The sequence below is a fragment of the Pantherophis guttatus genome, chromosome 1 (genome assembly GCF_059756535.1).
Source record: "Pantherophis guttatus breed Tessera chromosome 1, ASM5975653v1, whole genome shotgun sequence".
In the NCBI taxonomy this organism is placed as follows: domain Eukaryota; kingdom Metazoa; phylum Chordata; class Lepidosauria; order Squamata; family Colubridae; genus Pantherophis; species Pantherophis guttatus.
The window spans coordinates 232,012,348-232,027,204 of record NC_142063.1 but is presented as its reverse complement, the minus strand read 5'-3'; the positions used below and the strand labels follow the sequence as shown (position 1 = coordinate 232,027,204).

At 36.5% G+C, this 14,857-nt stretch overlaps 1 protein-coding gene across 1 annotated transcript in view; it reads right to left on the bottom strand.

Annotated features, from left to right (window-relative positions):
- MEI4 (meiotic double-stranded break formation protein 4) overlaps nt 1-13,738 on the bottom strand; it is a 47,245-nt gene extending 33,507 nt beyond the window's left edge. The window contains exons 1-3 of the mRNA XM_034431830.2: nt 13,660-13,738; nt 3,788-4,033; nt 2,066-2,601 (exon numbers count right to left, since the gene is read on the bottom strand). Coding sequence (XP_034287721.2) covers nt 2,066-2,601; nt 3,788-4,033; nt 13,660-13,738 — 861 coding nt within the window. The remainder of the gene's footprint in view (nt 1-2,065; nt 2,602-3,787; nt 4,034-13,659) is intronic.
- Between the last annotated feature and the right edge of the window lie 1,119 nt (nt 13,739-14,857).

The following is a 14,857-nucleotide window of genomic DNA, read 5'->3' as shown; positions in this document are numbered from 1 at the left end:
AAATACACATAGGAAGCAGATTCTAAGCTATATCAAATCTAACTTCTTCATAAAATAAAGTTTGAGTCTAAGAAGATAGACTCTTTGTTATCAGAAACAAAGAGTGACTGAAAGGATATCCTTAGTAAACCAATTTTACAATGACAATCTGTGTTTGTTTTTAAATTATACTCCTAGTATAAATTACATATTCCTGATCATATTTGCCACTAAAAACAACTGCTATCTATAAATAATTGATTTTAAAATTTGTTATTCTGAATACATTAAGACGTCTCTTGATAGAAGTGATCTGAAATTGAAAACATTAATCAAACAGTGACTTTTGAAGAAGGCAATTTAAGAGTACTACTATTGTCCATACTTTTACTATTCCTCAGTCTATAAAAATGTTCTGTATAGTTATGCAATTTATTTCTCCATTTCCTTTATTTAAGGTGTCACAAGAGGAATGACCTATAATCTATAATAGGTCTATTATAGATATTATAATAGAGGAATAATTCCTCTATAATTCCTATTATAGAGGAATAATCTATAATTTTTTGAATCAAGAATACTTTGTTATCATTTCACAATCAAGGACAAAAGTGATTCTTTAAAGTCTCATTGCCTAAAATTATCTGGTATGTTCTACTATTGTGATTTGAAGTTTAGATATTATATTTTGGTCACCGACCTCCAAACAAAGCAAAGCCAAGATCTAATTAAAGTCTTGTAAAACTTTTATGTTCAGGTAATTTTATATTCGAGATTAAAAAATGTTATACATGTTCTGTAAAATACTTTTTCCAAGTTTCTTAAACATTATTAATATCATTCCACTTAATAGGGTTTTCAACTATTATCTAATAGTTGAAAACCATAATATTAACTATTACGACTTCAATCTGTAAATATTTAATACCAAAGAGAACTATTTTCTGGAACTGCAAAGGAATTACTTTTGAACAATGTATTACTAAATTTAATTACCCTACTTAAACTATAATCAGGAAAGTCTGGGGAAACCTATAAAGATTACACTATCCTGGATATTTCACAGATTTTCACTATGTTCCAACACATCCCTTAAATTATAAAATATTTTCAAACACTGACATTCGCTGAAATTCTGTCCTTATCAGAAAGTAGAACCACCTGGATACATTACCACCCCTTGAGCTCATTTAGTGGGAAAGAGCTGGATTCTCTTGCACTATGAAATATTTGAATTTAGATGACACAGGCTAATCTTCAAAATGCATGCATAATATTTATGGAGTACTTCTTGGGCACTTTTTAAACAGATTATAAATTGCCAGCTTGCTCAATGAATGTGTTGCAAGTTTCATCTAGAACCATCAAAAAGCATGTGAGCATGTAACATAAGCACTTCTTTATTATGAAAGATAACTTTTACAAGCAGAACAAATGAACTAGACTCTGCTCCATAGTTAACAAACTTTCAATGAGGTATATACATTTTGCCCAGGCGGAATCTGTCAATAAAAATGGTTATAGTCCATGAATCCAGTTGCACAGGCTCCACAAATTCCTATGTAAGTAGCAAAATTTGTTCCTGTGCAGCTTTGTGATGCAACCTAGTGAGATGGATTGCCTAGGGACGCAATTCCTAGTGAGGAGGAGCTTGGCAACTTGCAATTATAACAAGCTGACAGTAATAATTTTTAAACTGCAGATTTACATTAAATTCCCAGGACATCTTAGGGTAGCTGTTCCAGAGACAATGCTAGATTAGTTGGACCAGAGTTATGACTTAACGAGAAAATCATAAGTTTCCTCAGCCTGAGTCTGTCAATAGACTGTACACACTCTATAAATATAGGCTGTCCATTAAACAGTAAATGTAATATGTTGATATGTCTGGTTCAGATACATATGGGTTGTGTACTATTTACAAACTCATTGCCTTCCATACTCTCATTCATGCAAAGGGTTGGAAGCTCAGAATTTCCAGCAATATAAAATGTTTAACATCACATAAATAAGCATCATACAACCGAATGGTCATTATTCTTGCAAACTTAAAAATACAGTAATTCCTGGAATGTATTTTACTTACTCTGTTGAGATAGTTGCTGTTTAAAATAATTTGTACAAGTCTTTCCACAGAGTCTTCCAACTTTTTAAAACACCTTCCCAATATCCGACAAGAAAAATCAGCATCATTTAAGAATTTAGCTATGACAAAAACAGCCTGAGCCATAAAATCTGGAAAGGGTTGTTCAGGAAGGTTATATGATGTAACCAGACCATCGAGTAACTGGGAAAAAGAATTGGACACCACAGAGCAATCCCTTCCAAGTTTCATCAAATCTTTTTTCGCACTATTGGACTCTGCCAGATTTCTTAGTTCAATGAAATGTTGTAGGAACTGCATGTGCAGCATCACAGATTGATTCTTGCTGGAAGTCAATGTGGGAAGTACATTTGACAAAACGGGAGGGCCCAGACTGTTGAAATCCTGTCCCCTGAGGCTTAAACTAGGCAGGTTTTCTGTACAATCACTTGAGATATCACATCCAGAGTCTTCAAAAAGGTCACTGCACTCTGTTGCATTAGAACCTGCCACAGACTGGCTTGTAAGTGGCAGAATCCCTGAAAAGACAAGAAAAAAACTAGACACTCAGTATATTACAATGCATAGAGAACTGGACTCTAAATCAAGAGACCTGAGGGGGGAATCAAAATTTCCTAAAGGAGGCTTTCATTGAAAACATTAGGCTTCAAAAGCTCCTATCACTTCCATGATTTTCAATCAATGCCACTGAACAATTTTTAAAAAATCATAATAAAGGTTTTATTTAGTAATCAGTGTCATTTACTTAGAGGAAATGACTGCTTTTGTCTGCAAAGTCTCATCTATGTCTAACAAAGGTATGGCCATTTTATGTATTTTTCCATTAATGGAGTAACATGTAAGCCTCTAATGCTGACAAGTATGGTGAAGTCAACAAATAGGCTCTTATGGAATATGCCCCCGTGTCTTAGATCCTGTCTTAACCCTACCTCTCAGTCAACACACCTCCAGAGCTCCAGGCTTTTGGGTATTTCTGTTGAAGCTATTCTTATTTGTGATCTGATCACAGATAAGAGAAGCCACCTGGTGTGTATTATTACCAAAACCTGGCTGGCTTTTAGGACAGTTGTGTGAATTCAAAGATGTGGATAATCAAATAAACAAATATATTGATTGCTTATTTAGTATCCTATGACTATCACTAAGTGTTGTGTCTTATGATTCATGATGAATGTATTTATGATGACTATGATCATGATTTATCACTTATAACTTTTATGTACACTGAGACCTTATGCGCTGAAGACAAATTCCTTATGTGTCCAATCACACTTGGCTAATAAAGAATTCCATTTTTTTTTCTATTCTATAAGGGCAAAAAAAAACTTGACCTGATTAATTTAATTTAATTTAATTGATATAATTGTATGTTTAATAGTAACCAACTTCTATTATATAAAAATTATATATAGCTACTATGTAGCTACTTTTTGGAAAAACTCTGGAGAGCACATTCAAGGCTTCAGGGGTCCACAGATTGTGATCCCAAAAACTAGAGGAGTTTGCAGCCTGTTACTGCCCAAAAGGCAGTGAAGCCAGCAAGAGATTTGGGCAACTCATCAGTCTTCCATGCTGGCTGTCTATTCTGCTTTACTTCATTTTAAGCTCAAACACTAATGGCAAGGCAATTTATAAACCCCCGAATATATGAATAACACACTTACTTTTACAGAGCTAATTACTAGAAATACATTTGAAACTTACTGTTTTTTACACTGATTCCAGAAAAACATTTATTCAAAAGAAGCTGTTGCCTTAAATGAAGAACTTCCATTTCTAATGCTTCAACTCTCATTTTCCATTTAGAATCCTGTTCAGATACTGTATTGGCCAGGTGCACTGCATATTCTTTGCTGCTTTTATCTGGTGGCTTGGAGCGGATAATTGCTAAAGCCAGTGCCAACTGCAATGTTTTGAAATACCATGTTGCATCTTCTTTATCTTTTATGTCTGTTAGAATGAAAGCAAAGCCATATTAGGTATTTCTCCCCAATTAAAAAGTTGCTTTATGTTTTATTTATTCAATGATCTAAAGGAAATATCCTAGCTCTGGCAAGGCTTATATTAATCAAAAGGTTCAACCATCCAAGACAAGTAAAATTAAATATTTACAAATTGCAATGACATGTTGTCAAAAATAAATTGTAGTTCCTAAGAATCTAAGGACTCTCATACTATGCTAACATACGAGGACCTGGTTTTGTCAAACTTTAGATAGTGTCTATATATATTTGTAAGTATACAAATGCATTCTATTAAATTAAAATTCAGAAGCTATGTCTTAATCCTTTTACACAGTGGCTGGAACATAAAATGGTCTTATCAATAATTTGGGGTAGAACTTCCCTCTATGTTAAGCTCCTTTGAGGCTTAATTTGAAGACCAATCTAGGAATTACTCTAAAGGTTAACATTCAACTCTGTTTCGAACACTGGAGATTCAAATTCTTCAAATGCTGATCTTGTATTCATAACTTTGTCTTTTTACCAACTGCCCATAGTGGCTCTTTTTTTTCTTCTAAATTTCTCAGATGGCTGAGTCGAGGCCACGTATAAGGGAGATTCCTGACGTGCATCCCACAGCATGAGCCTTACATTAAAAAAAAAAGTGAATCAGGGCTGACCTTGGCTCGTTCTTGAACCAAGAAATTCCAGATGGGTAAGTAGATTGAGAACTTTAAAAACACCGAACTGTCAAGCCTAACACGAGAATCTTTATGCTTTATATGATGTGAAGCCACTGATTCAGCCAGTGGTTGTGGAAACAGCTGAATCCATAGTCATTCGAGATTCTTGCTCTTTAGATTTCAGTTGAAAGATGAAGTCCAGACACTAATCCCGATTCATAATCAATGAGCAAAAGTTGCCTTTTCTGAGAGTTCCTCCATATCCAACCCAGCACCCAATTCTCTGATGCTAATGTTTCTTTCTAAAGACCTTTAATTCTGGGGGAGGGGTGTTCACGTGAGCCCAGCATGTCTCATTTATTTACATTTTCCCCCAAGTCTGAAAACAGATTCCTTTGCTTTCAGAGCTCTATTATAGATTACTTTAATGATTCTATTCATTAGAAGAGTACCAACCCTTCTCAGGGTCAAGTAGAAGCCTGAAAAAAGATTTGAGTGCTTTAATTTACAGCGGAGGTACTGTATTCACATGAGATTCAAACCACTACTGAATAATTTTCAAAACACAAAGCTTTATTAGCTACTATACATTACAAAATAAGTACTTTATGAACAACTGCTTGAAATAATATTTTGTATAATTGCTTGAGTTATGTTGGCTTTTAACAAATAAACTACAACATTTCCTTGAAAAGATGTCATTTAACTCCTAAAATAATTATCTTTGTACTGGAGGATGTTTAATGCAAGACAGTAAATTTTCAAGCCACCATACTCATAGAATACTAGAGACAAAGTGAGTACTAGAGACGAATTAATTGCCTGAATTAGGCTTTTATTTAAAGGAAGATAATATGTCTGAAAGAGAGATATTAATTCTCTCTTAATGAAAAAGGGACTCACTCTATGAAAATGAGACAAAGTAAAGAAGCTTGGCACCAGATCAGATAGGATTTGTGTTTTGTTTTATCACTGTTATCCCTATCTGCTCTTCTGTTTTGAAGGGTTGATTTAAATGCAGGATTGTCTTCCTTTTGGGTAAATCCAATAATTTTACAAGCAATGCTAATTTCCATAGTGTCCTATAAAAAAGGTAAAGATTTCCCCTGTCCAGGAGGCCAAATCCAGGAGACGGTGCTTATCTGTTTCTTAGCTGAGGGAGACAGCATGTTCTAAGACACTTCCATGGTCATGTGGCCAGCATGATTATACACTAAGGCACACGGAACACTGTTACCTTCCCACCGAAGTGGTATCTATTAATCTACTTGCATTTGCATGCTTTCAAACTGCTAGGTTGGCCAGAATATAGCAATCCATTAATTTAGAGGCTTTTAGTGCTTTTCAATTTTGTACAGTTAACTAAAGGGGAAAAAATAGCCATCTATTAGCACTGGAAAAAAATAATTTATCTATTTGTATGAATTTTCTAGAACTTTAGCCAAGCTAGAACATGATGAAGAGTTGGAATATTCTTTGCCTTTTTTTATACAAACTCAAAATTCCTCTCTCAAAGTATTTCACTTCATATTAAAGGATTGGAACATTGTACATCAGGGGATAATACCGTACCGACACAAAGAGTTTAATTGACTGTGCACCTTATTTCCTTACTGTATTAAAGCTATCATATCAGTTATTTGAACTGTGGATCAATGGAAATACCACTCTGAACTCATATGTTTCAAAATAAATATTTAATTTAAATAATTAAATGAACATTTATTTTAAAAAAAAAAGAAGAGCCTTGATAGTACAGTGGTTTAATGCACCCTGTTATTAACACAGCTGCCTACAATTTTCTGCTGGTTCGAATCTCTCCAAGGCTCAAGGTTGACTCAGCCTTCCATCCTTTCCAAGGTAGGTGAAATTAGGACCCAGTTTGTGGGGGCAATAAGCTGACTTTGTATAAAATATACAAAAGAATGAAGGCTATTGCTTAACGCATTGTAAGCCGCCCTGAGTCTCCGGAGAAGGGCGGCATATAAATCAAATTAAAAAAAAAAAAAAAAAGAATTCTGAAACCACGAAAGTAGAAAATGTGCTTACAACTCTGAAACCAGCCCACACTTTTTGTGAAATCCTATCTCTTACCTATAGGGACCACAAAAAAGAACGAGCCCCAAATTTACAAACATATTTATTAATCCTATCTTGAAATACAAGGGCACCTACAGACCGCCAGTTTAACAGGCTTTCCTCCAGCCATGAGACTGCATATTAGTAAGTCAGTATAAATCTCCCTCAACAACTATTTCTCCTGTGCTTTGGTAAATTGGGAGGTAGATGGTGCTGGCCTAACAGTTTTCTGAGAGGCAAGTTAATATGCAGTGTTTTGAGGATTTCATGCAGAAAATAAGGACATCTGCCAATAACTCTCCCTCACATGAGACGTAGGTTGGGAGAAGAGGTAAGGTCTGATTTATGGCTAGACTATTGTCTAGGGTTTAGCCATTAGTTTAGTACTTGATCCAGGGTGTGAATGGGAGCTTTCCACCTATCCTGCTGTGCCCAAAAATTCTTATATATCCCATGGATGATCTGTGGATTATTCTTCTCACTCTTCTGTCTAACACTCATCTGTCTCTTATTTGCTTGTGTCTTTCAAGTTGTTTCTTGCTCAAGTGCTCATTTTATCACTTGCACACTCTCTCCAATTCATTCATCTTTCTCCATCACTTGTCTTTTTTTATTCATCGGTTCTCATGCCTGCTGTATTGCTAACTCATGTCCTTTTATCACTTACTCTCATTCATTTGCCCTTTCTTGCTTTCACTTGTCTGTTTTGCGCAACTGTCTATCATTTTTGCTTGTCCTATTTGCTCATTTTTTACAAGCTCATCTTTCTTGTTTTTGTTTTTCTGTTTGTGTTATATTCTTTTGTTGTCTGTAGGAACTGCTGATAGGGATGGTTGATAGGTGTTACAAAGTGGCTTCCCCATTTTATACAGGTATGTTTTGGCATTTTTAAAAAAAGTGTCTAGTAGTCACACATGAGAAAAGAACCATATAATGTCTGACCTGCACTTGGCAAAGTACTACTCAGGCATCATGCAGACAAATGCCTGATGTCTGAATGTTCCTACTATCCTTGCCAAAATAGCCTCTCCCTTGACTTTAGGGGAGAGTGGTTCCCACAGCAACAGAAAATAGTCAACTGGAATTGGGCTAACTTGAGCTTCTACAAGTAAAATATTGTACACTGTGTATATAGCAAGTCCTATGATGGGAGAAGATAATAATACAATTATTAATAATTATGGATTGGATAAATGAAAAGGCTAACAGACTTAGCTCTAGGATGCTGATAAAAAGAAGGTTCAAATGAGGACATTTCATTCAAGAATGATTAGCAAAGAATTATTAACCCCTATTAGGGAGACATGTGGTTGTGCCCTGGAGTACACAGTGCAAATATTTAAGCAATTTTTCTGCATGTCAGAATCAGCACAAAAGGGACCTGTTTACTAGAGTATAATGTTAGACACTGATCCGGGGTATCAGAAACAACAGATTAAGAAAAAATACTATCTTAAAAATTATACAACATTAGTTATATTTACCACATCTGCATACATACGAATGCAGAGTATTTAAAGCATAATCCATTAACGTATTAAATTAGGACATTAATAAATTTGTCTTGGGCTATAGAAGCTTGAACCTTTTAAATCTTTCTTAATAACTTCTGAACTCAAAAGATAGGCGTTAGCTTTGCTAATTTGGGTTATTTTATTAATTAAACATTTTCCTCAGATTTAAGAGACTATATATAACAATTCTTAGTAGTAAAATAAAAAGATTAATGATGTATCTTCTTAGCTACAAGGACTAAAATGTGTTTGCATCAATGGTTAAGTCTTTGAAAAAGATGAATGTTCTTCCTAATACATGGTGCTTTTTTGATATTCTCTTTTGAGACCTCATTTGTTATTTCTTCTTCTTGTTTCACTTTTTGCATCTTTATAAACCTTAGACATATACAGTAGCAATTTCCAGAATGTAGAAGATATTACTATTTTGATAGCTACTTGAGAATGTGGGGAAAACAAGTGACTGGGAGGAATATAGATTTCAACAGAGATGCAAACAATGAGAGGATGAAAAATGAGATAGATATATTAAAAAAGGAAGACTGTGCATCAAAATCCTGTTGCACTCTTAACCTGCAATTCTATTTGTACTTAACTGACAATTAAGCACCACTGAAATTAGTGAGATTTCTTACAAGACATTAATACAATACATTATTTTTGTACAAAAGCACTAAACGAATAAGATCACTAAAAATAGCATGGTCTAAGGAGAATATTTAGATTAAATTAGGAAGTTTTACTTATGGGCCACTTTAGCAAAATGTTTCGAAAGCTCCCAGATATAAAACTTTTATGGTCTTCCTTGTGTTCTACATACCCCACCCCCCCAAAAAATAAAACAATGACACCATCTATGTTAATGGTTCTTATTGTTCACCCCTTTTCCCAGACTCCAATATTGTTGCCATGCCTCCCCAAAAAAGCCAGACACTGTTGTTTTACACAACAGTTTGGGACTGTCCATGGCAGTCCCAAACTGGATCTTGGATTAATAAACAAGCAATTACAAACTGTTCCGTTATAGCAATAGCATTTAGCACTTAAGTCTTAGATACTGCTTCACAGTGCTGTACAGCCCTAAATGGTTTACAGAGTCAGCATATTGCCCCCAGCAATCTGGGTCTTCATTTTACCCAAATGGGTTACCCAGGAAGATGGAAGGCTGAGTCAACCTTGAGCTAGGGAGAATTGAACTGATGAACTGCTGGCAGCCAACAGTCAACAGAAGTATCCTGCAGTATTGCATTCTAACTACTGAGCCACCACACTCTTATCTTTAGAATATGCCCAAATCACCACCAGTTTAAGAACCATTAATCCATGTATGCCACAGCTGCATAGAAATGACTAGTTGAGCTTACTATTTTATTTCAGCTAAGGTTAATTTTAATTTAAAAAATTAAAATAGATGCCACTTTTCATTTAATGCTTCAATATAGTTGAAGCTACTTCTGCACATGCCAGCATCTAAGAATTGCCGCATGGTAGGTAACCTAATGCCATTTCAGCCAAGAATTGTTGTATTGAGTTTACCTTATAATCTTATAATCTTAAACTCAAGAGGAAAGGACTTCAAAGGGCAGCTTTCAAATGGTTTTTCAAATCTTACCCTTCTGCTTATCTGGATGATTAGCCTTCATCTCTCTTGAAAGATAACCAATATCTAATTTTTATGTAAAGTGGAGGAATGAGGGACCCAATTAGTCTCATGAAAATGCAGTACATTTGCTGTAGATCTAAATGTATACAAGATAAAGAAGGCACATAAAATTTAAGAAACCTAATAAAAGAAAATAATGATAAATTCCTATGAGTTGTATGTCTGTGTGGAAAGATGGAGGGGAGTGGGAGGAAAAAGAATGGCCCCTCTTTTCTTAAGGTTCAGTGAGTACACCACAATGTCAGTGGTGAATTAGTAGAATGACACAAAGGCACAGTCTATATGTTATTAAATACATAAGTTACTAAGTGTCACAAAAGGCAATGAGGGGAAGGGGAAATCAGCATTCATGACACAGTACTCAAGCATATTATATACAATGATGTATACAGACTGTAGAGATAGTTAAAAATCCACTGCTGGAACTGGGGAAATATAATGTTTTGCACAACTGAAATATAATCTTGACAGAAAAATAAAGCATACTTATGACACTAATACTTGAAACATAACTGTCCTTTATTCTAGATTGGCAAATATTGGTAATGTTCCTGATTAGAATTACATGCAAAGAAAGAGTGATATGAGTAATTGTGGCTAAAAACATATATTTCCTTTCCCTTCTGGTTTTCTTCGTGGGAAAATAGGCTTATGCTACATGCTACGATAGATGATGACCAACTTTTATTAGCTTAAGGGCTGCATCAGACTTTATGTGGCAAAGAAGGGCCATATACCAAAAGTTAAGTAGGAGGGCCAGGTTCCAATTTTGCATGGGGAATTTTGGATTTGTCAAAAGGTGAAATTGGTGGCTTGAGTCTCTGAAAACATAACGATGTAATTTTGCTCCTATGTAAACTCTGGGGACTGGAAAATAGTTGTGGTCTTCTATATTAATCATGTTAAGCTGTTGAGAGAGCAAGAACTTTAAGAATAAGTATATTCTGAAAAAATGAATTAACTTTCAGTTATAACAGGAAGCAAAGAATATATCAATAAAGAAAAACCTACCATCAGTGAAAAATTATAACTGATTCATAGCTGGACACCAAATGATTCTAGATGCTTAAAGTTCGGTCAGCAAAATTCAGGATCTCACTTGACAGAAATTGTCTGCAGTGTGAAATAAATGTCATTTGTTCTTGAATACCTAATATGGAAGATAACGTCTGTGTATTCTCCCTCTACATGTACAGGAGGGAGATAATGAATAGTGGATGGTATAAAATTAGTACTAATCTTTGGTACATGTGATTTCCCTATCCATGAAGAATTGTAGCCTTGCTATATTTTTCTCTCTTTCAAAAGAATGCTGTAAGTTGCTGACATAACTATGGCAAGGGAAAAATCACTCCCACTCATTAGGGCTCCACAGCCAAAGTAATCAGTACAGGAATTGTGCTTTCTTTGGCAAGAGAAGAAAAACTTACATAATTAATTAACTTATGCTGTTTATTTTTTTAAAAAACCAGTGTTCTGGTTTCAAGAGAAATCATAGTAGTTTAAGGCACTGGTAGGGATACAGCAGAAAAGACAGGGTAGATAGAACATGCAGATATATATTTTTTTCCCTCAGAAATTACAATTTAGAGCCATGTTGATGCAGTGATTAAGGCATCAAGCTAGAAACTGGAAGACTGTGAATTCTAGTCCTGCCTCAAGCACAAAGGCAGCTGGGTGACCTTGGGTCAGTCACTCTCTCCCAGCCCTAGAAAGGAGGGAATGGCAAACCACTTCTGAAATCTTTCCAAGAAAATTGCAGGAACTTGTTTAGGCCATCACTAGAAGTTAACATTATCCAGAAGGTACCAAAAAAGATTACAATTCAGCAAATAATTTTAAAGTTTTAATTGATAAGCTTCATGATAGTGTACTTAAAATGTGTCAAGTTGCTATACTATATCTTCTTGAACTTTCAACCCATTAACCTCACCTCCCAATCTCATTTCCTTGTTACAAAAATAAGCCTCTTCAGTGCTGTCTCATGAGAACATTTAAGAGAATCTAGATTTAGTGAACAGTAACTCTGAACTTCAATGATAAAGCAGCTGGTAAATTTAATATGAGCACAGGGAATCTATTTCATCATAATCTTACAAGGATGAAAATATGGTTCCTACATCCAAGTTTGATTTCCAAACACAAATAAATATAAAAATGTTAGCATAAATGTGAACTTATTTATAAACTAAAAGTCATTTGTATTACCTGACGACTAGCTATTATACTTTTATCTATATCAAGTTTCTAGTAGGTGCTTTTTAATTATGAAAATTTCAGAGATAACACTCAATCCAGGTAGGTTTTTAATAAAGGGAAAAGCTCCAAAGATCATACTTCTATCCCAGGATGAGAACATCATTCAGGCTAATAGGAAAAGGTGTCTTGCATTCAAGAGCAACAAGAGATAATTTTGTATATTTTGGTCTTTGGAGAAACACCATTCTTCTGGCTAAGAAAAGGGAGAATGCCTTGTTTAAACTTTTGTTTATCTTTTTATAAGCATGAATTAAATATTACAGTGCATCTATAAATGTTCCACCAATTAATTGTGACATTTTTTCAGTTGATTAATTTTATTGTTTATCTGTCTGATCAATTGGATGTCACCATCCTTGAAATCATATTTTTTGGAGCCATAAGCTTGATGCACTTCCTAACATATTGCCAAATGTTAAAAAAACAAAGCTAGCAATCTCTTCAGAAATAGCCTGGCTGTCAAACAGGTAGTTCTCGACTTACATTCATTTAGTGATCATTCAGTTACAATGGCACTGAAAAAAGTGAGTTATAACTGTTTTTCACATTTATGAATGTTGCAGCAACCCCATGGTCACATGATTTACATTCGGATACTTGACAAGTGGTTCATATTTATGACAGTTGCTGTATCCCAGGGTCGCATGATCCCCTTTTGGGACCTTCTGACAAGCAAAGTCCATGGGGAAGCCAGATTCCCTTAACAACCATGTTGCTAGTTTAACAAGTGCAGTGATCCACTTAACAACTGGGGCAAGAAAGGTCATAAAATGGGGCAAAACTCCCTTAACAAATTTCTCACTTAGCAACATAAATTTGGGGCTCAACAGGGATCATTAAGTCGAGGACTACCAGTTCCTCTACAGAGGAAGAGTTGCGCCAACCAGGAGTGTTGGGGGGCTCTCACTTCACCTCACACAACCTTCCGCAAATATAACATGACAGGGGGGCAAACACTCAATTCCAAGTTTTCACCTCCAACATTGCAAGGCTCCATGTTGAGGAAAGTGATACTGGTTGAAACAAGCCCAAGCAATTCCCTATCCTGTCCCCACATTAAACCAGTCAGGACAGCGTCAGTCAATGGCCTAGTTATACTGGCAGAATTACAATTAGCCAGGAAGAGAAAACGTTTTTAGGCCAGAATGCTTTTTCATCACCTCAAGCCCCGCAGGATAATATGATTTAAAGGGGGGGGGGGGGGGAGTGTCCTGACTTTTTGCCTTCTGACTGACCAGAGGAACTATTTTTCCACTTAAAAGTACGCTGGAAGACAACAAATTCCACTTAAGTTATTCTGGAAGTAGGATAGTCTTGGGGACATTTCAAAGGCGCTGGGTTTCATCTATGCATTATTTTGTGGCAATAGCTGCAGCAACCGGGCATTACCGCATCTACTCGGACTTCCCACTTTTCAGCAGTCCTGCCCACTCACCTGCAGGCCGTCGTCCTGCAGCCGGCAGACTCTCTGTAGGGCCGCTGTCTTTCACCCAGGGAAAAGCCGGGGCCTCCATGCCATTCCCCGGCCTTCACCCCTGGGTTATCTCGGTGCTGCTTGCGCGGCAGCAATCGCTCCACAAACCACGCCGAGGCCCACGCGCCTCAGCTGAGAAAAGCGCTCGCGCGTTGAGGACGCCAGAGAAAGCGGCTGGGGTGATTGGGATGGTCCCGCGCTTTGCTAAAACTCCCTGCAACTACGGCTTTTCTTTTCTTTCTTTTTTTTAAAAAAGCCCTTTATGAGTCCCCCAAACATCTGATTAAGCGCTTATAAATGGGGCGGGCTTGCGCTTAAAAACCAAACCAAACCAAACCAATGGCTGGCTTGACTGGCGCCTGAATTTGAGGGACAAAACGCGTCTGGAGGAGGAGGTGGAAAGGAGCCGTAACAGCTTCGCTCAGTAAACCTCTCTGATCTTTTGAGAACAATAAGATAATGTACTTCCGTCAGCAGAAAGTGTATGCATTTATTTTCGGTGTGTGTGTATGTGTGCGGGGGTGGGTGGGTAGGTCCACTTGATGGTAAATCGGGTAACCTGCCATGGAGCAAATTTAGGCACTCGGGTCTCTAGTGGATATTCGTGTTTATTCCTCAGGGGTGCAGTGATCTTCATAATCACGGTGGAAAGTCAGATTGAGTAGAATAGAGTTATTTCTGAGGAAATCCCGGAGGCTTGTGAAGAAAGTCTGCACTACTATTAATCTTCTCATTGTTCCTATCACCCATCTCCTCCCAGTTATGACTGTAACCTTGTTGCTGGTATCCTTAAGATTTATATTGACTGTTTCCTAATATGATTTGATTGCTTATTTGCACCCTATGACCAGTAGTGTGTTGCTACCGGTTTGCCCAGGCTCTATTCACCCACGCTGGATGCTTCTGTGCATGCACAGAAGCATCGCACATGCAAGCGCGCCCACGCCCCTGAGCAAACCAGTAGTGACGGGTTTTGAAACCCGCTACTGCCTATGACTATCATTAAGTGTTGTACCTTATGATTCTTGAGGAATGTATCTTTTATGTACACTGAGAGCATAGACACCAAGACAAATTCCTTGTGTGTCCAATTACACTTGGCCAATAAAGAATTCTATTCGATTCTATTCTATTCGATTCTATTCTATTCGATTCTATT